Raw genomic sequence first — 26,724 nt, 5'->3', positions numbered from 1 at the left:
GTGAATGATTTTTTCTTCTTGGCCTTTTTTTTCAACTTTTATCTTAGACTCAAGGGTTACATGTGCAGGTTTGTTACATGGGAATGTTTTGTGATGCTGAGGTCTGGGCTGCAAATGATTCTGTCACTCAGGTTCTAAGTATAGTACCCAATAGGTAGTTTTTCAAACCTTGCCGCCTTCCACTCTCTCCCCTCCAGTAGTCCACACTGTCTGTTGTTCTCATGTTTATGTCCATGCATACTCCATGTTCAGCTCCCACCTATAAGTGAAAATATGTGGTATTTGGTCTTCTGTTCCTAAGTTGATTCACTTCGGATTATGGCCTCCATCTCCATTCATGTGGCTACAAAGGACATGATTTCATTCCTTTTACAGCTGTGCAGTATTTCATGGTGTATATGTATCACACTTTCTTTATTCAATCCACCATTGATTAACATCTAGGTTGATTCCATGTCTTTGCTATTGTGAACAGTGCTGCGATGAACATACCAGTGCATGTGTCTTTTTGGTGGTATGATCTATTTTCCTTAGGATATATGCTTAGTATAAAATGGCAGAGTTGAATTGTAGTTGTGTTTTAAGTTCTTTGAGAAATCTCCAAACTCCTTTCCATGATGGCTGAACTACTTTCTATTTCCAACAACAGTGTGTAAGCATTCTCTTTATCCACAGCCTCACCAGTGTCTATTGCTTTTCATCTTTTTAATAATGACCATTTTGATTGGTATGAGATAGACTTTTTAATATTCACCAAATAGCTCCCTGTCTTTCTCTTGTTCTCTCTCATTTCCTATGTTTCTTTCTCTTCCCCTCTCAGCCACTGTGTGCATGTGGATGTATCTATCTCCCTTTTTGTTTCTTTCTCTTTCTGAAATAGTTAGCTTTGAGCCCTGCATATGGTTATATGTTTAAGATTCTTCTTTTCCTTAAACGAGGTGCACTCATGATTTATCAGGTTAAGGACAATGATATTGGCATAAATATACTTACTTACCATGGGCCAAATGACATTATTACACAGATGCAGTAGGTTTACCAATAACTCCAAGCACATAAATTGAATAGAGTTTAAGATTTATAACTGTACATATAATTCTAAATAGGATGACTTATGTGTAAATGTCCCAGAAGAGAGCATATAAATTGAGATCTGACTGTGTTTGGTTTTCAAACGGAGAGGAGGGGGTTGTAAAACTGAGTACTCCTTTGGAGTTTGTTTTATTCTTACTCTTTTGTTAGAAATTTCTGGTGGAAAGGCAGACAGAAACAAGCAATGGGGAAAGGACTTCCTATTCAACAGATGGCACTGGGATAACTGACTAGCTATATGCAGAAGGATGAAACTGGACTCTACCTTTCACTATATACAAAAATTAACTCAAGATGAATTAAAGATTTAAATGTAAGGCCTCGAACTATAGGAAGCCTTAAATAAAACATAGGAATCTCTATTCTGGGCCTCTACCTTGGGAAAGAATTTATGACTAAGTCCTCCAAAGCAATTGCAACAAAAATAAAAATGGACAAGTGGGACTTAATTAAACTAAATGGCATCTACACAGCAAAAGAAACCAACAGCAAAGCAAACAGAAAACCTACAGAATGAGGCAAATATCCACAAACTACGCATCTGAAAAAGACCTAATATCCAGAATCTATAAAGAACTTAAGCCAATCAGCAAGTAAAACAAATAACCCCATTAAAAAAATAAGCAAAGGATATAAACAAATAACTTCTCAAAAGAAGACATACAAGCACTAACACTCTTATGAAAAAAAAATGGTCATCATCATTAAACATCAGAGAAATGCAAATCAAAACTACAATGAGACATCATCTCACACCAGTCAGAATAGCTGTTATTAAAAAGATGAAAAGCAATAGATGCTGCTGAGGCTGTAAATTAAAGGGAACACATATACTTGTTGATGGAAATTTAAATTACTTCAGCCACTGTGGAAAGTGGTTTGGAGATTTCTCAAAGAACTTAAAACAGAACTACTATTCAGCCCAGCAATCCCATTACTGTGTATATATCCAAAAGAAAATAAATTGTTCTGCCAAAAGAGCACATGCTTCTCATGTTCATCACTGCACTATTTACAATAGCAAAGGCACAGAATCAATCTAGTTGCCCATCAATGGTGGGCTGGATTTTTAAAATGTGGTACCTATAGACCTGGAATACTAGGCAGTCATAAACAGAATGAAGTCATGTCCTTTGTAGACACATGGATGGAGCTGGGGGCCATAATCCTAAATTAACTAACACAGGCACAGAAAAGCAAATACTGCATGTTCTCACTTATAAGTGGGAGCTAAATATTGAGCACACATGAACATAAACATGGAAACAGTAGACACTATGGACTACTAGAGGGGATAGAGTGAGAGGCCACAAGGGTTGAAAAATTGCCAGTTAGTTTCTATGCTCACTACCTGGGTGCAGTATACCCATGTAACTGTCTTATACATGTGCTCTTTGTATCTAAAATAAAAGTCAAAATTAAAAAATTACAGAAATGCTGGCAAATAAAGCCAATAAATATATTTGGCTACCTTTAATGCCAGCTTTTTTTCTCATCAGTTTTTGCTCAACTTTATTAGATCTGCATTTTTATAGCACTGTTTCGTAGAGGCTAATCTTGAAAAGAATACTGACTGTTAAAGAATAGAGTTATTCAGGGTTGTGGCTTTTATGGTCTGTAACATGTGGGGCCTTGAGTCCAAAAGGGCAAGTTTCTAAAAGGCTGGCTATAAAAACTACTGAACTTTATTAAATAATATATACATTTTTTAATGTATCAGAAGAGTGATAGCATTAAAACATATACATTTTAATTTTCCTTAAAATAATACTCTCATTTTATGAAATATATAGCTGATAAACATCTTGTAATCTATTCTTATATTTACTTATATATGCCAAAAATATAAATTAGTTCGGTATATGAAACCACAAATAGTTATTGCACAGTCAATGCATACTCATTATGAAAAAGCTCAATATAGAAATAGGTTAGATTTTGAAGCAGATAGTATGAGGATAAGTTTCTTTTAGTTTGCAATTGTTTTCATTGCCATTTCTTGCTCTTGGTTTTAGAGACAGGAGAGGAAAGTCTCTTTATGCACTGTTGTATTAAGAAAGAATATGATCCCTTAGAACTCTAAGGGAGCACTCTACTACTGTAACGCACCCTCATCTATTGCCAGATGACATAGCTCCACAAGCTGTGAGACCAAGCCTGTCCAACATGGAGAAACCTCCATCTCTACTAAAAATACAAAAATTAGCTGGGAGTGATGGCTCACACCTGTAATCTCAGCTATTTGTGAGACTAATGCAAGAAAATTGCTTGAACCTAGGAGGTGGAGGCTGCAGTAAGCTGAGATTGCACCACTGCACTCTCCAGCCTAGGTGATAAATTAAGACTGTCTCTAAAATTAAATTAAATTAAGTTTTAAAAAACTTATGTCATCTTATCAACTCACCTTGCTGTCAATGGACAGTGCAAGCATTTCAACTTAGTAGTGCCAACTTTTTTTTCTAATTTTCCTTTAGTTTTTTTAAATAATAAAGTTTGACTTTTGTATCTGAGAATAAATCAGCAAATTCTGAAACATCTTATGTAGCAGGGGTCAGCTAGCCTGGGACAATCACATTTATTGAAGAAAATTCACAAGTAATTCCCACAACTTGAGTATACACGTTTGTACTTCTTGCATTATAATCAGGTACTATATTATAGACTTATTAATTTTTAGTGTATGTTGTATTTTGTTTAGCAAGTATGTATCTTCTTAATCAGAACAGTATTGTATGCATACTTTTATGGATTAAATATATTTAATTTATTTAATTGCACTTTGGGAAATTCAGCACTGGCATTCTCTGTGACTTGCTGGGATTTTAAGTTGCTACAGAATTTAGTCTTAAACTGCTGTTAATTATAGATTTTTTTTATAGAAACATAAATCCCAAATCATTATTTAGCATTCTACTGATCCTATTTAGAAGCACATTGTTTGCATTAGTAAAATCCTAATACATTTTCATTTTTCTAAGACTTCTTTTAACCTTACATTTATCAACTGCCCTAGATGATTTATAGAACAGTGCTGATTTATGTATTCTTGACCTTGAGCTTTTTTATTTTGTCCTAAAGTTGCTTTTGTCTGCCTGTTCATCAGACTAAACATTACTTACTCCTACTTTAAATTTATTGTGTTGTACAAACATAATATCTATTTTTCTGAATAAATATTTATATCGTCTATTTTTAGAGTTCTATGTTTTTGAATTCACTGTCTTTCTTTATTTAACACAAGCTATCCAGATCCATTTATAATTTATTGAGAATTCGATGAGATGAGAGTTCACCTGCTGGTAGCTAAGGCCCTGGAATAAGATAATAGCTCCGTTTTGATTGCAGTGTCCTTCAGAGGGAAGAAACTGTTCTTTCAAATTGTTGAGTGAAGGTTATAAAGAGGACTGGCTGCAGTGAAGGAATTATTCTTGAGCCGAGGATGCTTGAAGCAGCCTAGGTTCATGTGGCACATAGCATGTCTTGCAAGAGCAACAGGGAAGTTCATTGTAGAATGGTGCTGAGAACTAGCCTTGGATGAACACAGACCCTGATGCTGTGCAGCTAGTACTTTGCTGTTTCAAATGACTGGGGAATTAAACAAACCTAGTAAGAGGAAAATACACAAGTTGCTTTTTCAGCAATTTTTACTTAACATCAACAGAGAAAAGTAAATAAATATATGCATCTTTTTGGAAAATTTAAATCTTCCATGATGTTTATATATATTATATATTATATATTATATTAATATATAATATATAATATATATATTAATATATATATATTATATGTATATACTTATTTTGAAAAAAGATTATTGTGTTGGACATTTTCTTAGAGCCTTTGTTGACTACTCAGTTATTATTCAATATTTTTAAAACTTGATATGGTATTCACTTAAACTTAGCCTCAATTTAAAACAAATATGTTATTGAAATGTTTCACATGGCCCCAGAACCATATCATGAAGGTATCACTGGCCTGAATCTGAATATGGGTGTACTTTAGAGTGGCTACTGGCTCCTTGGAAATGAATGAGAATGGTTTCAATGAGGAAGAATTTTATGAATGCCAGATTATTTATCTTAAAATTTCGTTCAGTGATTTACCATAGTGATGCCATTAAATATACTGGAATTTTGGTAAGAGGGACATAAAAAGAAATTTACTTAGAAAAGAAACTACTTCTATGAAATACAAATATTTGGTCATTTAATACCAAAACCCTTCAAGGCTTTATTTATGATATTCATGTCCTTTATATAAATTAACAAATGATCTTATATCTTTTTTCATTTCAGCATGTGGAGAAACCCTACAAGAATCCAATGGCAATCTTTCTTCTCCAGGATTTCCCAATGGCTATCCTTCTTATACACACTGCATCTGGAGAGTTTCTGTGACCCCAGGGGAGAAGGTAGCTTATACCATCAAGCCTACTATTTTACTCTCATATAAGTACAAAGGTTCACCTCACTTCAAATATAAATTTGCTTTTTCCTTTATTTTTGTTTGATCTTTCAAATAGACTAAAAAGTTCAGAAAATTCATAATGGAAATTGCTTAAATTCCAGGAATTTTTTTTGAAAGATATAATTTTAAAAATTTTAATTCAATAGAAGGGATGAAATAATACAAATTACACTCTCAGATACAAAAGGAATTGTGGTAAAATCAGTATCAGAAAGACACTTTAAAAATCCCTATATATTTTAAGATTTTAAAATATACATCTAAATGTCCAGTTTAACCAGGAAAAAATTATAATGAAAATTGTAAACTATTTTCAACTATAATATAAGAAAAATATTGAATACCAGTCCTGTAAAATGCAACTAGAGTAGTACTTAACTGAAAGAAAATTCACAGACTTAAATACTTACATTAGGAAATATGAAAGACCCCAAACTAATGAGCCTAGACAACCATATGAAGAGGTTAGAAAAAGAGCAATAAAATAAAAGAAAGATATTTAAAAAGGAAATGGTAAAAGATAAAATTAGTGGCATGAAAATAGCATATGTTAGGAAGTATGAACAAAGTTGATAGTTAGAATTAACTTAAAAGAAAAAAAACAAGGAAATGGGTCAGGTGCGGTGGCTCATGTCTGTAATCCCAGCCCTTTGGGAGGTCAAGGTGGGAGTATCATTGGAAGTCATATGTTTGAGACCAACTTGGCCAACATGGCAAAACCCCATCTCTACTAAAAATACAAAAATTAGCTTGTCATGGTGACACAAAGCTGTAAGTCCAGCTCTTCTGGGGTGCCGATGCATGAGAATCACTTGAACCTGAACCCAGGATAGGGAGGCTGTAGTGAGGTGAGATCCCACCACTGTACTCCAGTCTGGGTGACAGAGCAAGACTATGAAAACAAACAAACAAACAAAATAAACAAGGCTGGATGTGGTGGCTCACGCCTGTAAGTCCAACACTTTGGGAGGCCGAGTGGATCACTCGAGATCAGGAGTTTGAGGCCAGCCTGGCCAACATGGTGAAGCCCCATCTCTACTAAAAATACAAAAATTAGCTGGGCATGTTGGCAAGTGCCTGCAATCCCAGCTACTTGGAAGTCTGAGGCAGGAGAATCACTTGAACCCAGTAGGTGGAGGTTGCAGCAAGTCAAGATTGCGTCACTGCACTCTAGTCTGGGTGATACAAGTAAAACTCTGTCTCGAAAAAAAAAATAGACAAAAATCCCAAGGAAATAGATGAAAACATGTTTGATTAAGAAAGATGAAGAATAATAGAGAAAGCACAATTATCTAATATTTGGGAAAAAAGATTTTAAAAGATTGTTATAACCATAGAGTCTTCAGGCAACAAAATGAGAATAAACGAATCATGTGAACATTGTGTCAATAACTGAAAAACATTGACTAAAATGGACAAAATTTCCAGAAAATATTGCTACTAAGTTCTTACTCAAGAAGAAATTAAAAATTATTTACAATAGCAAAGACATGGAATCAACCTAGATGCCCATCAGTGGTGGATTGGATAAAGAAAATGTGGTATGTATACACTATGGAATACTACACAGCCATAAAAAAAGAACGAACTCTTGTCCTTGTAGCAACATGGATGGAGCTGAAGGCCATAATACTGAATGAATCAATACAGGAACAGAAATTTAAATACCACAAGTTCTCACTTATAAGTGGGAGCTAAATATTGAGCACCCATAGACACAAACATGGGAATAATAGACACTGAAGACTATTAGATGGGGAAGAATGGAAAGGGGGAAACGAGTTGAAAAACTACCTATGGGTAGTTTGTAGTTTGCCTTTGATTCTTATTTAGCTGGAAGAACTCAAGTACTATCATTGGCTGTGGTGGTAACGCAATTGCAATTTTTTAAAACAAGTTTGATGTTCTTATGATAACTGAAAGTTATTAGGAGATAATCATGGTATGGAGTTGTCTAGGTTTTTGTAATATTCACAGTGGAAACTCTGAATCAAACACTCATGTAACATAAATAGTTTCTAGATGCAAAAAGTTACAACTGACTTGGAATACATGAATGCATGCATAGTTCTTGGTATAGTTATTTTTAATTTAAGAATTGTAAGTTTGTTGTAATATGGTTATAGGTGTTGATCAATTTCTATGGAAGTTCTTGTAATAAGAGTCAGAAAACCTCATACAACATGAAAAGTTTGGGAGCAAGATTAACCCAATTAAATTGTTTCACAACAGCAAGTTAATATCTGGGAAAAACATTTCTCCTGTCCAACTTCAAAACTCTCACCATTAGCATTCAGTGTTAATTTACTTTTCTTGTATGTATGATTATCTATAAAAGTATATTTCCAAAAATGTTGCAAATAGGAAGAAAAAAACTATCATTTTCTCTATTATTTTTCTTAATATTATTTATGATTAGTGAATAAATTGGATTGTTTTAAGAGGCCAATGAACAATATTAACTCATTTTAATCCTTGTGTCTTTATTATTTTCTTATTCTCTTTCTCCTAATATTTGGTTTCATTCTGCTGGATTTTTTCTTTCTTACTTCTTGAGCTGGGAATTTAACTCATTAATTTCAAGCATGTTTTCTTTTCCAATGTAAACATTGAAGGCTGTAATTTTCCCTTCAGAACTACCTTACCTGAATTCCACCAGCGTAAAATAGAGTATTTGTTATGTTTCAATTCTAATTTTTTCTGTTGTTTGTTATTTCTCCTTAACCCATATATTTTTTTTTCTGTAATGTGTTTTTCTTCTTTGCAAACGTTGTTTTTTCAAACATCCTTTCCTATTTATCTCTCCTTGTGTCACATTTAGGTAAAGGACTATCATTGTGTCTTCTCAATAGCTTCAGCCTGATATGACCTTGGAAGTGACCAGTATTCATGACTAATCTTTGCTTTAAAAATATGTTTTGTGCAATGGTTCGGTGCATTCATCTTAATTGTGATATTCATATAGTCTCTATATTATTGTTGTGTCTGTTGGATTTAACAGATATTTACAAATACTTGTCACTGTGGTAAATTTGTTAATTGCCTTTACAGTCTTGTTAATTATTGTTTTAATTTATGCTGTATCATTTTATATGCATGTTTATTATATTTTATCTCTCTGATGTATTAAACTGTTATCACTGTATAATGAGTTTGTTTATTTCTAGAAATGGTTCAGGTAAAACTCTATTTTGTCTATTATTAATAAAGCTACATTTATCTTTTGATTAATATGTTTACCAGGTATATCTTTGTCCTGCTCTAAACATTCAATAATTTCCAACTTTTTGTTTCAGATATCCAATTCAGTTTATTTTTATTTAGACAGTGAATGGCAGGCTTTGTTTTTAATTATAGTGCTTATTGTAGTTCTGTTTATCATGACTATTGGGGTGTTTTAGACAGTCTACAGTCCAGTTTATTTTTCGTTTAATCGATGATGGCAAGTTTTGTCTTTAGTTAGTGAGCTTATTGTAGTTCTATTTATTGTGACTATTGGTGTGTTTTTATTTCTTATTTACATTGTAATCCATGCCTTTTTTGTTCTCCCCCTTTGCCTTCTTATGTATTGAACTACATTTTGCTTTTGTCTTATTTCTTTTTTAAAAATTTATTTATTATACTTTAAGCTTGGGGGAACATGTGAAGGTCATGCAGGTTTGTTACATGGGTATACACATTCTCTGGTGGTGGTTTGCTGCATCCATTGCCCCGTCATCTACATTAGGTATTTCTCCTAATGCTATGCCTCCCCAATCGCCTCACCGCCTGCTATTCCTCCCCTAAACCCCAGCCCCCAAAATACCCAGTGTGTGATGTTCCTGTGTCTGTGTGTTCTCATTGTTCAACACCCACTTATGAGTAAGAACGTGCGGTGTTTGGTTTTATGATCTTGTGTCAGTTTGCTGAGAATGATAGTTTCCAGTCTCATCCATGTCCCTGCAAAAGGACATGAACTCATCTTTTTTATGGCACATAGTATTCCATGGTGTATATGTGCCACATTTTCTTTAGTCAGTCTATCATTGATGGACATTGGTGGGTTGGTTCCAAGTCTTTGCTATTGTGAACAGTGCCGCAGTAAACATGTGTGTGCATGTGTCTTTATAATAGAATGATTTATAATCCTTTGGGTATATATCCAATACTGGGATTGCTGGGTAAAATGGTATTTCTAGTTTTAGATTCTTGAGGAATCACCACACTGTCTTCTACAATGGTTGAAGTAATTTACACTCCCACTAACAGTGTAAAAGCATTCCTATTTCTCCACATCCTATCCAGCATCTGTCTCCTGATTTTTTTAATGATCGCCATTCTAACTGGTGTGAGGTCGTATCTCATTGTGATTTTAATTTGCATTTTTCTGATGACCAGTGATGATGATGAGCTTTTTTTCATATGTTAGTGGTTGGCTGCATAAACATCTTCTTTTGAAAAGTGTCTGTTCATATCCTTTGCCCACTTTTTGATAGGGTTGTGTTTCCTTCTTGTAAATTTGTTTAAGTTCGTAGATTCCAGATATTAGCCTTTTGTCAGATGGGTAGATTGCAAAAAATTTTTCCCATTCTACTGGTTGCCAGCTCACTCTAGTGTTGGTTTCTTTTGCTGTGCAGAAGCTCTTAGGTTTAATTAGATCCCATTTGTCTATTTTGGCTTTTGTTGCCATTACTTTTGATATTTAGTCATGAAGTTCTTGCTCATGCCTATGTCCTGAATGGTATTGCCTAGGTTTTCTTCTAGAGCTTTTACGATGTAAGGTCTTATATTTAAATCTTTAATCCATCTGGAGTTAATATTTGTGTAAGATTTAAGGAAGTGGTCCAGTTTCAGCTTTCTGCATATGGCTAGCCAGTTTTCCCAGCACCATTTATTAAATAGGGAATCCTTTCTCCACTGCTTGTTTTTGTCAGGTTTGTCAAAGATCAGATGATTGTAGCTGTGTGGCATTCTTTCTAAGGCCTCTGTCCTGTTCCATTGGTCTATAACTCTGTTTTGGTACCAGTACATGCTAAACTTCATATGGAAACAAAAAAGAGCCTGCATAGCCAAGACAATCTTGAGAAAAAAAAAAAAAAAAACTAAAAGCATAAAACAAAAAAGAAAGCTGAAAGCATCACGCTACCTGACTTCAAACTATATTACAAGACTACTGTAATCAAAACAGCTTTTTTCTCATTTCGTATTTTTCTCTCTTCTGGTTTGAAAGTTTTAAATGCATATTCTATCATTTGATACCCTCTTTCTACCAGCTCTCATTCTTAACAAAGTTATATTTAATTGGTATCTTTAGCCTTTTCCAAATTCAAAAAAGAATCTTAAAACATTTAAGATTATTCCCTTTTTATAAGATAATATTTTGCATATTTGTTGATGCCTTTTTTTAAATCACACAAATGAAACACCATTGTCTTTTGCACTTAACATTATTTTTACATGTGCAAATACTACCAAGGATTTTCATTATTTATTGTCCCAAAATAAACCACAATATTATTATGGTAAAAACTACATAGCATGAAATTTACCACCTTAACTATTTTTAACTGTACTGTTCAGTATGTTACGTATATTCACACTGTTGCGAAACAGATCTCCGAACTTTTTCATCTTGCAAAACTGTAACTCCATACTTACTAAACCCAACAAATCCCTTTTCCCTCCATCCCTTTGTGCCTGGCAATCATCATTTTGCATTCTGTTTCTGTGAATTTGAGATACGTCATATGACTTGAATCATAGAGTATTTGTCCCTTTGTGACTGGATTATCTCGCTTAGCATAATGCCCTCAAGGTTCATCCATGTGACAGGATTTACTTTTAAAGCCTGAATAATATTCCATTGTGTGAATACACCACATTTTCTTTATGTTTTCATTCATTCGTAGACATTTGGGTTGCTTCTACCTCTTGAGCATTTTTAATAGTGCTGATAGGAACCTGAGATTGCAAATATCTCTCAGAGACCCTGTTTTCAATTATTTTGGTTATCTATCCAGAAATGAGGTTCCTGAATCATAAGGTAATTCTATGTTTAAGTTTTTGAAGAACATTTATGCTCTTTTCTATAGTGGTTGCATTATTTCAAAATCCTAAGAGTGCGTCAGGGTTCTAATTTATTTCCATCCTCACCAACATTTGTTATTTTCTGTTGATTTGGTAGTAGCCATCCTGCTATGTGTCAGATGATACCTCATTATGGTTTTGATTTAAATTTTTCTGATGACTAGTGAACATCTTCTAGTGATTACTTGGGCACCTTTTTGCGTGCTTAAAGGCTGTTTGTATAACGTCTTTGTAGAAATCTTTATTCAAGCCTTTTGCCAATGTTTAAATCAGATTATTTGATTTTGTTGTTCAACTGTAGAAGTTTTTATATATTCTGGTTATTAAGCATATCCACTCATTTTTCTGACTTTTATTATGGCTTATTTTGGTCCTGCCTATAGGTTACATTATAGATTGCTTTTAAAATTTACGTTTTTTTCTGTTTGAAAATGGATTTTTTACTTCAATTTATGAAAGTATAGTTTCACTGGATATAGTTGGCTGCATATTCACCTTTGTTATAAATCAAAGCTTGCAAAAATACCTTCATTTCAAACATTTTAAATGTACAGTTTTGGACATTAAGTTATCAAAAGAGATTTAATGAGCACTAAAAATTTGATAAGTTAATACCCATATAAAATGAATGAACAAAGAAATATTCATAAAATGAAGCTGCTCAAGATGATTTCTCAAGGCAGTTTTCCTAAATTCTTGGATACCTCTCATGTGATAAAATGTATCTTAAAAGTATTACAAACACTGTGAAGGCTATTCATTTATTTTTTAAACAAGTAAAATTCTGAAAGGCACATCTCATACCATGCAATAAAAATAGAGCAATATACAGCTTATTATATGAATATAAACACATGGCTGTTATATAAATAAGTTAAATCAATCTGTATTATTTATAAATTTTATAAATTATGACAATTGCAACTCTTTTTTTTTTTTTTTTTGAGATGGAGTCTTGCTCTGTTGCCCAGGCTGGAGTGCAATGGCACAATCTTGGCTCACCGCAAATTTCTCTGCCCGGTTCAAACAATTCTTATACCTTAGCCTCCTGAGTAGCAGGGATTACAGACAGTCACCACCTCACCTGGCTAATTTTTGTATTTTTATAAGGGAGAGTGTTTCACCATGTTGCTCAGGCTGGTCTTGAACTTCTGAGCTCAAGTGATTCACCTGCCTCGGCCTCCCAATATTCTGGGATTACAGGCATGAGCCATGCCTGGCCTGAAGTTCTTCTGATTTGAATAATATGAGAGTATTTCAAAGTTATAAGATATGTTAATTTGAAAAATGATAGGTCAAAATAAAAAAAAAACTGAAAATGTTCAGAAATAGTGAATTAGAATTCAATGTATATGTTTAGTGATAAACAATTGAATAATTAGGAGTAGAAGGATTTTTTAAAAAAATACAATAAATAGAAAAAACCTAGTATTTCCTGAGTGCCTACACTATATTAGGTTCTGTGCCAAGCTTCTCTAATCTCCTCAGCACCCTCCTGAGGTCAGTACTAGAATTATCAAAGAAACTGAAGAGAAAGAATTGAGTAACCTATCTAACATCACATGCGAGGCATCTGACATTTGGTAGAGCTAATTACTAAAGTTTTCTTTAATTATAGGGATTTTTTTTCTCTAAAATTCAAAATAACCCAAAATTAAGCAAGACTAGAGGTATTCAAATAAAAACAAATATATTAAAATATAACATATTTTAGAAAACCAGAAACTTTACTGTGGGACTAAAATAAACAAAATAACACATCATGAACCAAAATGTAAAAGTATAGGGTTCTAAATTATCAGTTCTCAAATTAATGTATAGTAATTCCAAATAAACTTCCAATAGATTTTTGTTTTGTACTAGACCAAATTTTTCTAGAGTTTATCTTAAAAATAAAATAGTTGGTATAACCATGGCAAATTCACAAACAATGGTAATGCAGGATAGTGGATTGCACTATAAGATAGTAGAAAAATATTATGAAGCATCAGTAATTCAATGTCAAAAAAGTCTTCTGTATCAATGGACAAACTAAAAAGACCAGAATTATGCCTGAGGGCATAGAAGACTTCTGTCATACACTTATAAGGATCGTTTTTCAAATAAATTGGGAAATTGATTTTTTCAGTAAATAATATTTAAATCATTTTAAAGGATATGTGAAAATTAAACAACTTTTACTTCATATTGCATATTTTCTAAAGAAAACAGTGTTTCGTTTTTCTTTCTGAAAGAGATATGTTGAATACATGAGTTGAAAATAAGAAAATTTAAAATAACTTGTTCAGATCATCCATATAAAATTAGTTTTATAAAAATATAAAATGCATAAATAAAAATGAAATTGGAGACTATTATAACACATAAGGATGAGGGACCATTGGGTTATTCATATGTAGAGAGCTGTTATAAACCAATAACTAAAGATTCACCCCACAGCAGAAAATGACTGAGAAAGTAGAAAATTTATTGAAGTAGAATATCAATGCAAGTAGATATTCAATTAATATATGAAGTTGTTTATTCTTATTCTTTATCAGATAAATGCTATTTAAACTAACAAAATTGTCATGTTTCACCTGTCATGTTAGTAATGATGGAATTGAATGTTCATATCAAGTGATCATAAAGATAACTCCTCAAAGTAGAAATTAATATAATTTTTTTGAAGAACATTGGGTAATTTGTATTACATTTTACAAACTGTACCTGCACTTTTGCCCAGGTATTTATCCCAGAACAATTATTTGAGTGTGCACAAATGTAGCTGTTTATTAAAATAATGAAAATTGGAAACAAAATTAATTTTGAAAGCTTAAAGAAAACTCTGATTTGAGAAAATGTTTTACAATATATCATAAAATTTTTAAGGCAGATCAAAAGTCAGTGGTATGAGAATGTCCAAATTTTAAATTATGTATATTAGAAACAAATTTATGGAAGTATATATATCAAATTCATGCTTATTTCTACCAGCTGAGTTTGCAAATAGTTTTTTTTCTTCTTTGTTCCTTTAAAAAATTATCTGCATTAAGCATATGTTATTTCGGGCAGGAGAAAAATATTCTCTTTAAAAAATACAGTCATTGTTGGACAATAATGTGAATGTACTTAATGCACAGAACTGTACACATAAATATTATTAAAATGGTAAATTTTATATTGTGCACACATAATTGTACCACAATTAAAAAATAAGAATTTCAGTTCACATGTATGTCTTTCTTGGATTGAGCCTCCAAAGGTACAGAGGGATTTCTGTTGAATTTAAGGCTATTCTTGATGTTGGCAATAATACAGAATGTGCAGCTAGGAGGGTGGCTGTATTGAGCTGATAGAAGTGCATACTATTGATTCTTGCATCCCTTAGAATTGACTAGCCTTTGAACAAGGGCAGATTGCTTATGTCTTGAATAGACTTAAAATTTTCTCTTTTCCTATATAGCCCATTTAGAAACTATGGACTATTTTTTGCAAATATTTCTTTTTAACCACTTACCTATGATTTAGAGTCAATTCACAATAATATGTTTATATTGCCAAAGACATTGCTTAAATTTAGCAATTACTACATAAATACATTTTTATTCTATTAAAATAGGTATATCTTTTGATGTGTGAAATCAATTCTTGCTATCATAAACTTATAACCTAGTAATATAATGTCTAAACTCTGAAAAATAACTGAAAAAATACAGTTTTTGATGGACTTTAGGAAAGCTCAGATCTTGTTGGAAGATCCAGGCATGACTGAAGAGATGGTAGCGTTTAATAAAGATTTTGAGTGATGTGAAGAATTTCAAGGAACAGGGAAGGGGAAAGTGTAGAGTTTTTAACTTTAAGTAAAGGAATGGGAATAGATGCTGAGATTGGGATACTTTGCCAGAGCACAATAGCAAGAAGTTAGGGATGAGTGGAATGAAGCTTATGTGCTTGAGATAATGAACGGTGAGGCAGCAAAGTTGGGTTATGACTAGAGTCATTGATTTCAAAACCTTGATGGGAAACAAACTGTATTGAGATGACCATGGCCACAAAGTGTACGAAGAAATGGAGAAGGGTAAAATTATAAGCCACAGCACATCTTGTGAAACTATTGTATTATATTCAGAAAAAGTAGTAGTCAGCATTAACAGTGAAAAAGAAAAAAAAGAGGGAGGAGTATTTTTAGGGATATTATAGAATATTATCTATAGAAATTGGCAATTAAAAAGATATAGGGGCATAGTAGGAATTTAGGAAAGAGAAGTCTCAGTCCATTAATGCTGCTATAACAAAGCACCTTAGACTAACTAATTTATGGACAATAGAAATTTATTTCTCACAGAGGTAGAGGCTGAGAATCCCAAGATCAAGGTGAATGTAGATTCAGGTGTCTGGTTAGTTCTCACTCTCTGCTTCTTCTTGCATTCTCACTTGGTTGAACAGGTGGAAGGGATAGGCTATACAGTAGGCTATACAGTATTTGTCACAAATACTGATTTTTTTTTTGCAGGCTATACAGTATTTGTCACAAATACTGATTTCTAACACTGTAGCATTGAAACAGACATAAACAACGTGTGGTAGAGGAATGATTTTGATAGAACTTTTATGGAAACAGGCTGCAAGCAGAATTTGACCCATTGGCTATAGTTTATTGATCCCTGATTTACTCTCTCTGAGCCTTACTTCTGAGTGGGTTGTGGGGGGAAAACCCTATCATCACTCTAGAAAGTTTATTAGATTTCTCCAGGCTTCTTCTGGCTGTAACACAGCAATCTATTTTTATCTTGCTGTTTTGATTCCAATATCCCTCTCTAAAGAGCCATGTAATAATATCAGTCTAATTGACAAGGTTTGTACATTCTCTATCCTCAGCCTTATAACGTGTGGTGCAAATATTTTGCTAATTGGCCTTTGTTAGTGGTGCTCATGGAATTTGTTTAGGTAGCCAATAATGTCTTATTTGTGCTGAAAAAAAGTTCATTGATTATATATCTTTCTCTTGAGACTTGTAGACATCTAGTGCCTTGAACTGTTAATCTACCTTTCTTCACGATTCTTCCCTCTGCAGCATTGTAAAACAAAGTCTTTAATAAGCACAATTGGCAGCAATTGCATCTATTCAACGTTGCAACTTAAACTCCTAACAGATTATAAGAAATCTTAAAATTGTTCCCTCAGTCTCATACTCTAAGGGAGCTATAATTAATTTTGAGTTGTTACTTATACTTACATCAAAAAGAAAATATGTATACAGTTATGTTATATATTTTTTATTTGATCATTCTTTGGGGTAAGACGTAATATGTTTACATAAAATAATATAATGTGAAACAACCAGATACTTTCCAAGTGTGCTTGATTTGTTATTCAAGTATGAATTCTGCTAGCAATCTTAGTCAAAGGCCAAAATTTTACTACTATAGTCAGAGCCCTAAGATTTGATTTTAGAAAACCTGTCTTTATTGCATTTTCTACTTTTAAACCACTCTGTGTTTTATGTTAAGGTCAGACCAGTTACGTTCCTCCACAGTGCTTGGTGTTTAAACTAAAAGATTAAAAGCAAGATAGAAAAATTTTCTGCTTAGGGTTATCCCCATCGAAGTGTGTGTGTGTGTGTGTGTGTGTGTGTGTGTGTGTGTGTGTGTGAAGACATCAAATATTAACTATTGTTTTGTAGTCCAAGCATACTCTTTAATTTTGGATGAAATTGATAATACGCATACTTCTAATTTAGCTTTATTTTTTTCCTCATCAAGAAGACAGTAAAACTATTAGCACATCATTATAAAAATTATAAACTTTCAATCTAAGAAGGAAGCCAGAAGATGAGCCTTGGGGGATTTCTATGTCTGTGTTCAAGTTTTGCTCTCTCTGCTATAAAAAATGAGTTCTTACATAATCAAATAGAGTTGAAACCTTGGTGGTAGGTATAGGGAAAATATAAATGCAAAATTAAATGCAATATCAGGCAGTGGTAGTATTCTCCATTTGTAGAACACATAAAGTAAACAAAAAGTTAAAGGAAAATAGTAGATACTATTTCCCAGTTATATCCTGAGTATAATCTAACATTGCATTGGTATTAGAGATGGAGGAGAAAGTATTTTGTGAAGTTCATAAAAATAAATTAGATACTAAAGCATTTTGATAATCAAGTGTTGAGGAGTATTGGGAAAAATCATCAATGCTTTTTCTTTGGATATTTAAAAAATTTTTGTAAACATTAAACAATGGAAAATTACAATAAGGCGAAGAAAAAGAAAAACAGAAAAAAAAAAGATAAACTGCAAAGATGGAAGATAAAAATAAGTAAACGATTCTATTAAAACCAATTTATGGCTGGGTGTGGTGGCTCACTCCTGTAATCCCAGCATTTTGGGAGACCAAGGTGGGCAGATCACCTGAGGCCAGGAGTTCAAGACCAGCATGACCAACATGGCAAAACCCCCTCTGCTAGTAAAAATACAAAGATTAACTGAACATGGTGGCAAGCACCTGTAATTCCAGCTACTCTGGAGACTGAGGGACAAGAATTGCCTTAACCTGGGAGGCAGAGGTTGCAGTAAGCTGATATTGTGCCACTGTACTCCAGCCTGGGCAAAAAGAGCGAAACTCCGTCTCCAAAAACAAAACAAACAAAAACAAACAAAACCCAACTTATTCCACAACTTAATGCACTACATTTAAAAAAATTGTACCCCTAATTTCTTATCTGCGGCAGATTTCTTCCTTTGTTACTAGGAAAGTACATGTTAGTCTATATGGACATTTGAAACCAACTTTGGTGTACAGTTTCATCAGTGATCACTGTGGTACCTAGATATGAGATGTAATGAGAAATATTTATAGTGAATCTGTGGCATTTGGGGTAGAAGTAAATTCATTCAGTATTGATTTGCTATAATTAGTGTTTACCTTTCTGTTAAATACTGTGTTCAAAAAAGGGGAGAAGCATATATTTTCCAGCACAGAATTGGTAGTACTTTTCTGGAATATAGATTCAGTATTGATTGATTATGTTTTTATTTTCCTTCTTTCTTTCCTTCCTCTCTCCCTTTCTTCTTTCTCTTATTTCTTCCTTCCTTTGTTATCTTTTGAGACTTCACATTCAGCCTTTTGTATTTTCGCAAAAAGGACTTTTGAATATTGCTACAAACTATAGTTTTGTACTAGGAGCATTTCAAATATTCATAATTTGTTGCTTTTGGCCAAAGTCCATCACAATTTCTAGAGTACAGCACTGGCTCACTATGAGCCTTAAGCATCTCAGATGTTTTAAGCACGATAGAGTTAGAATGAGCTTTTGAATGTGAAAAACATCCAAATGAATTTCATTGCCTCAGATAAGCACATTTCTCCTGTAAGTTTGCCTTTACTTTTGGTGTAATCAACTAAAAAAAAAAAAAAAAAACGAGTTAACTGTTTGAAAAGTAAAGTCCTTTTATAAAGCAGTAAGAAAGTTGTCTTTCCAAGAATTGCTCTTATCTTTACACAACAGCATCATTTCAAAATAAAGCACAGAATAAGGGTCATGTACAAGATGCTCTAACTTGAAAGGTCTTTGGATACGTATATTTGGATCTAGAGAAACATAGTGACATCTGCCTTTGATTATCGTTAGATGGATAAATTCTATTTCTAGGACTGTATTTAAAACATTGCAACATACACAATGATATTATATGTTCTGGGAATATGGCACACAGTGGTTATTTTTAACATAATTATAGATGTCTAACAGGTTGTCTTTGAAATAAATTATTTTTTAAAAGATTTTCATGGAAAAATTAGAATTCTTCACGATTTAAGCCATGTTTATATTAGGAAAATTTAAAAAAAAAACTACTTGAATAAAAATTTCTATTTGCTTTACAATTGTCAAGATTGTCAAGATTAACTTTACAGAAACTTTGGGTTAATTGCTAAAATATCTAATTTGTTCAACTACTCATATTGTACTTCTTCTGACAATGTTAAACAGTTAAAGAGAATGAGAAAACATGATGTTTTTTCATCAATCAGTACTGAATCCATATTTTAGAAAAGTACTACCAATTCTGTTTGTTCAGAAAAAAAATTAGGGTAATTATAATATAGAAAAGGAATTAGCAATACATGCATTTTTACTGTAGACCAGGGCTCCTTACCTCTAGGAATCAAATCACTGTCTATAGATAGAATCATTTTTACTCTGTTGCTTATTTATCTCCATTTTTCAGATTGTTTTAAATTTTACAACGATGGATCTATACAAGAGTAGTTTGTGCTGGTATGACTACATAGAAGTAAGAGATGGGTACTGGAGGAAATCACCTCTCCTTGGTAAGAGATCTTTTACCTTTTATGTGGCTGTATATCTAATCTGTCCTGTCCAAAGAAAATCAACCAACTCTTTCAAGAGTCATCTTAGAGTTAAAAATATACGTGACTAACATTATTTTTATTTTAATTATACTTTTTTCTACCATACCCCAAATACTCAAAGACAGGCAAATGGATAAATACATGGACTGATTAATTAATTTGAGCTAGCTTAAGTTACGAGGTAACTTAATACCTGGATTTAAACATAATGATTTAGACTAGTTTTCTCATGTATTGTGCCTATCATGAGAACTCCTCACAATGTTTCTGTATTTTTGCCTTAAGAATAAGTTTTGATTAAAAAAAAAAAAGCTAACTGTGGGTAGATAGATAGATAGATAGATAGATAGTGTACTTATGTGTTTTGTTTTTGTTTTGTTGCTAAGCCAGTAGTAGAGCTATTAGGTACATGTTTGGTAGCTGGCTTCCTATGCCAAGCATATCAGCTCTTACTGTAGACATCACAATTTTGCTTCTCAGAGAGCTTTTTGTGGCTGAGAAGACACTTGGAGTTTGTGTCTTAAATTGTAGCTTAGATTTGGTGCTCATGAAAGTCTGTTGCCAACGTTTAACCACAGACCACACTATTAACTTGCACAGGCAGTTTACTGTTGCCCTCTGTTTTACTTAAAGGTGAGAGCTGTTTGAAGCACGCAAACATCTACTCTATATTGATCCTTTTTGAGGGTGTGACTTTTTCTTTATTTTTAAGTAGTTTCTCCTTGTGTTGATGAACCGTATAGAATTTTTAACATCTAAAACCTACTGAATGGACACAATTGTATTAAAACTGACAGCAGCCATAGTAATTCCAAGAGATATGTAGAAAAGTAATTGAACTAATTTGGTAAGTCAGGTTAAAGAAACCATTGCCTTCTACATTTACTTTCTTAGCCTAGAAAAAGCAATTTTTTACATGTGCATGCACAGGACAAAGAAAAAATATTTCATTTAACTCATATTGGAGAAACAAATCTAGAGTTGAAATTCTGAAAAACACTTCCTTTTAGGCACCATCAGCATGACATGGCTTAGTGTATAATGGATGACCAGAGTGACACAGTGTAATCATGGTTTTAGTGTGAAAATCTTTCCCTACTATATCTTCCAAGACTGTGCTCCAAGAAGTGCAGCACTTAGGCTGGTAGCATCAGAATCATCCAGAAAGTTGCTAGAATTATAGAAAATTGGATCCCACTCTATATACTCTGAATTAGGGTTTGCATTTTAATAGATTTCCTAGAAATTCAGATGTACGCTACAGTTTAAAACACACTGCTCTGTATTACCTGCCTCTAATTTGTTTAAAACACACTACTCTGTATTACCTGCCTCTAATTTGTTTAAAACACACTACTCTGTATTACCTGCCTCTAATTTGCTTTGCAATTTAGGAAACTATGTCTTCACCTGTTAGCTGTTAGGACAAACTTGCTTTATGCAATTTGGCTACCATTTTTCATACACTAAAACGATGTATGCCATTTCCAGAGACACATAAAAATGGATAACATTGTAATATGTTTGTAGAATTATTGCATGTGCTTTTTGTCGTATTTAGGCATTTTGTGATCATGTGAAAGCTTAGAGCATAAAGGCAGACATAAGCATAAATATTTGTGGAAAGAAGAGGAAGAAAGAAAGGAATGACAGATATTATATTCATTTGTTGTAATTCATATTTATAGATACAGAATTAGAAGAAATTAGAACTCATGCTCAAGTCTCCTGAAAGTATTTGTTATTTTGCCTATAACACTACATATTACAGCTTTGTAGAAGAGATGGAATGTGTTCAGGTACAGAAGATATTAAGAGTAGCCTCAGGGTTTTCCTCAGGTGTTATTATTGAACCTGGCTGAATAAAGAACTCCACTTTGACTGAGAGCACATTCTTAACCAAGTCATTTCCCTGCTGTTGGCCAGGCTGACAATTTGAAACTACTTTCTTAGGGTGACTTGCACCTTTTTCTGTTCCCTATTAAATAATATTCCCCACTTTGATGCATCATTTGATCTTTTTCAAATACTGTTTTTGAGGAACCATCTTACTTCTATATATGGTAATGATACTGACATCAGTCAGTTACTTTCAGGCTGATGTTCAAATACTTCATAAATAGATAAGAAGATATTGTTTTGTTGATCTACCATTAGTAAGTAAATATTAAGACCTAGTTGTGGCTGTAATCACTTGGAATAGAAATGTGAACTAAGTCAGTGTTTACATATTATTTGTGCCTAGTACGAAAAGAAAGTAGACTATAGAGTCCTACTTAGGAGTTTCTCTTTATTCTTTTATTTCTTTTAGGTAGATTCTGTGGGGACAAAGTACCTGAAGTTCTCACTTCTACAGACAGCAGAATGTGGATTGAGTTTCGTAGCAGCAGTAATTGGGTAGGAAAAGGCTTTGCAGCTGTCTATGAAGGCAAGTCACATTGAATTTTGGGGAGTAGTTCATCTTATATCTCAACAGAAATGTCCGTTTCTTCATTTCATTACAATGACATTGTGATCATATTTTTAAATTATGAATTTTTCTGAATCTGTATTTTAATATTCATACAGATAATTTTAATAAAAATACTCAGTGATTTAAATTACAAGAACAATCTGTTTTCTGGTATCAGTGACATAATAATATCTGAATGTGCTCAGGATGCGTGGGGAAAAAAGCAACTGGTGCAAGCACTCTTAAAGTTTCATTGTTTCATGATAGTTTTAAAATGTTATGAAGAAATTATCATTTTCCATTGTACTGATTTTCTGTCTGTTTGGTCCCTGTATTCCTGAAATACTTTTTATTAGAGGAAATTGCACAGAAAGTAATTGTGCCGATTTCTGGGCCATGCTTTATCTAAATAAGAGAGTCAGCATTTGAGGAAGGACTTATTAAATGCTTTGTTTTATGCTTCTCTGAAACAATAAACTGGCATTGTGTTTTCTTGGCTTTAAAACAAGCTCCTTTCTTGCCAGGTTGTGGGTGGAGGAGACACTTCCTAGTACAGCAATTTAAGTAATTTTGAAGACAGAAGATTTCTGCTTCCTTTAAACTTTTAAGTAAACTGAAGCATTTTGTTTTAAGGATTAACTGCCTAGCAGTGAAGAGGATTATTTAGAGGGAGACACAGACACTGCACACACGACACTAACTCACTGCCACAGCCCCGGTGAATTCTGTTTGGGATGAATTCTGTTTCTGATGAGTTATTTTACCTGCATTCGAAAGGCCAAAGGCAGCAACTCAGAGAATCACATAACAAACTCAGAGAGAATAAATTCACAAAGCCACTAAAAGTTTTTAAAGGTTAAAAAGTGCATTTTTGTTAAGACGGGATTACAAACTATCTATTCTTTGGACATTATCTGATATTGGTAGTTATTTGACTAGGTTTTTTTTTTTTTTTTTAATCTTATAAATATCTGCTACATTAAACCAGTCAACTTTGATTTTTATTGCCTGGTCTTTATGTACTGAGCTACAGGAGCTGAACTTAAATTTTAACATAGAAGACAATGAAAACGAAATGGCATGTCTAGGCTTAGTTATTTGTTTTTTGCTTTCTTTAGCAATCTGTGGAGGTGAGATACGTAAAAATGAAGGACAGATTCAGTCTCCTAATTATCCTGATGACTATCGCCCAATGAAAGAATGTGTGTGGAAAATAACAGTGTCTGAGGGCTACCACGTCGGACTGACCTTTCAGTCCTTTGAGGTAAAGTCTTCCTGGCGCATATTCTCCATAAACGACAATGGCATTTAAGAGAATCCTCATTAAATCGGCAAAGAAACAGAGAATCAGCTTTTTAATCAGCAAAGAAGTAAAGGATCACTCATAAAATGCAACATCAAGAGCAAAAGGTTTTGTTTTTCTTCTTTCCTAGTTCACAGACATTTTCAAGAAGATTAAAGTGAGTTTACATTATCTGTGCTATTTGAATTAGAATGTTTGAAGTACTGACAATAGTTTCTTTTGACAAATGCACAGGCTTATTTCACAAGACTGCTGAGAAGGTCCTTTAAATAACAGAACTTTTGTTTCTCATCTAAATTAAGAGGTAAAAAGGTAGTCTTTTTTGTAAGAAGAACAAAATATTTTTCACCTTTTTTTTAGCATTACACAGATAATTGTTTATATCAAAATTATGGATTTTAAATGCTCCTATGAATTTTCAACTTCCTTAAAAATATTTGTCAGGGGTATCAGCAGCATCGTTTTGTTACTAGATGGAGAGCCAGAAGAAACAAAAGCTAATCAGAATTTTTGGATCAAAGTCCAGTTCCAAAACTACCAAACTGGCTCATGAACCATTTTTATGGGATGAGCGAGACTGAGTTAAGGATTTAAAACCAAGAAATAGAGGAATGTGTCAGAAATTCCAGAGTATGTTTAAATCAAAGGGTCGGTCTAGAAATTGAGAGCTTAAGTTGAAGTGGAGAGGAACGATGAGATGCTGGTGGTAGGTCCTAGCAAGGGTTGGAAATTTAGATGTGTGATTGGAGATGGAGTCTTTACTGATTAGAGGACTAATTCACTAAGTGATCAAAAGGCAGTAATGACCCTTATTACTCAGTGGGTAGTAATGAGCACTAGAAGCACTAACTGCCCACTGAGGACAGTGACCATGGTTATGGTCGTGTGTCTGTAGGACAGCAGGAGCACCAGGAGGATCCAGGCATTACCAGTAAACCCAGAGAATCTCTCATCCTCATCCTCAAGCCTGTGTGTTCTGCTCCTTTAGTACTTGTCTCTGTCCCCTTGCATGTACCATTTAACTTCCCAGACAGATTTCTGTTTATTGCCAAAAAATATATACTTTCTACTTTAATCATTATGTTATTTTTTTTGCTCCTGCCCATTTTTTTTTGGATTTTTAGAAACTTTGCTGCCATTATTTGATAGACAGTTGAACTTTGTTATTTTAATGGATTAATAAGTTTGCAAATACTGTTCAAATAGACCAGTTTATTGTTGATAGTGAACTAAAAATGAGTAGAAAAATTTCACCCATGATTTGGACAAAAGTGTTCATAAACATTATCTACCCAGTGTCTGTATTTGCTGTGTTGTGTGATATTTCAGGAATTAAGAGATTAACTGTCTTTTAATATGTAATTCAGTTTTTTGTGGAGTTCAATTATAGATGTGATACTAGAAAATGCATTTATTCTGTCAACCTGGAAACTGATGCATGACATTGCTAGCTTAGTTGATTTGCAGTTTTTTTTTTAATTGATCAATGCAGTAGCAGTGATAGTCTTCAAAAATATGAGAGCATAAGGACAAATGGAAATGATTTGCGTCTTAGGCACTTAGAACCGTACAGACACATAGTAGTCACTTAATAAATACTTGCTTACTGAGTGACTCAGTGATTACTATGCTTAATGACCTCGGAAAAGTCATATCGTAGGATGGCTGACAGTACATTTTATTTATTGTTTCTAGTTTCCAGTCCTATCTTCATATTGCTTTATTCCTTTATGTTTCTGCCTCCCTCGTGTTTTGATATCTGACAGACCTCTCATCTTTAAATGGCCAAACCAGAACCATTGGTTATGTTGTCTTACTCACCAAACTCACTCTTATTTAATTTATTTCAGCACATTTCAGTACTTCTTCTCACCACTTATCCAACAAAAATCATTAATTCCACCTTTTCTCTTAAGCCCTTCAGCCAGTCTATCAGCATATTTCAGTTGCTTTGTCTTAAACTATACCCGGTACACAATGACTTTACACCACCATTTCCACCATCCTCTCTTTGCTTGGAACACATAGCGAGAGCCTCAGGTTTCTACTCTTGCTCTGCATATCCCATTCTTCACCTCACAACCAGAGTGATGCTTTTATAATGTATTACAACACTGCTCTACTTACAGGGAGTTTCAGTCACACCTAAAATAACATCTGGACTCTATTATCATGGGCCACGGCACTTGTGATTTGGCCTTTGGCTCCTTCTTACTCCCTCTGTGTCAGCTCTTCTCACCCTCTTTTTCTTCCTCAGAAACACCAAGCTCACTCCCGCATCACAGCATTTGCCACTGATGTTCCTCTGCCCCAGGTGTTTGCTTTTATGCTATTACTTTATTTGGATCTCTGCTTAATTACCACCTTCTTAAAAAGTTCTTGTCTGATAACACTACTTAAAATATTTTCTGACCTACAATTATCTCTAAATCATCACTCTGTTTTATTTTTAGTTAATTGCACTTCCAACTACTGGAATTTATACAGATCTGTTTATCTACATGTTTATTATCTGTCTCTCTCACTAGAATATGACCACTAGCGGGTTAGGATCTTACCTGTGTCACTGGCCATTGTATTTTCAGCAACATTGTTTGTGAGCTTAATGTTTGGTAATAGATGAGATAAATGGGCGGATGGATTATATGTAAGTCAGTGTATGAGTATGTGATGTTTGGTGGCTAGAAATGAATATACTCTTTCTTTATTAAAGGCATGTAAGTTTCCATGGAGAGGGAAACAAGTCTGGATAGATAAAGATTTAGATTATGGAGTACCTGGCATGCTGAATTTAGACTAGAGATGCTGAGTGTCAAGAAATTCACCAGTAATAGTATTTAAAGGTGCCTAATAAACATCTAAATCTTCTAGATAAGGAAACTAGGTGTATACCATTAACCTAGTATCACACAGGTGAGAGCTAAAAGAGCATCAAAACGCAGGTACATTTGATTCTGATTTTATTTGCAAATTTGCCTACTCAGTG

The 26,724-nt window shown here is 33.5% G+C and overlaps 1 protein-coding gene across 4 annotated transcripts in view; it reads left to right on the top strand.

Moving 5' to 3' along the window:
* TLL1 (tolloid like 1) overlaps positions 1-26,724 on the top strand; it is a 240,976-nt gene that overhangs the window by 143,611 nt on the left and 70,641 nt on the right. For all 4 annotated transcript variants that reach the window (XM_032268275.1, XM_032268276.1, XM_032268277.1 and 1 more), the window contains 4 exons: positions 5,394-5,509; positions 19,839-19,941; positions 22,295-22,411; positions 23,554-23,699. In XM_032268275.1, coding sequence (XP_032124166.1) covers positions 5,394-5,509; positions 19,839-19,941; positions 22,295-22,411; positions 23,554-23,699 — 482 coding nt within the window. The remainder of the gene's footprint in view (positions 1-5,393; positions 5,510-19,838; positions 19,942-22,294; positions 22,412-23,553; positions 23,700-26,724) is intronic.

The sequence above is a fragment of the Sapajus apella genome, unplaced genomic scaffold (assembly GCF_009761245.1).
Source record: "Sapajus apella isolate SASKATOON/1434 unplaced genomic scaffold, GSC_monkey_1.0 scaffold177, whole genome shotgun sequence".
Lineage (NCBI taxonomy): Eukaryota > Metazoa > Chordata > Mammalia > Primates > Cebidae > Sapajus > Sapajus apella.
Note: the sequence above shows the minus strand (reverse complement) of the source record. Positions and strands in the feature narration are given on the sequence as shown.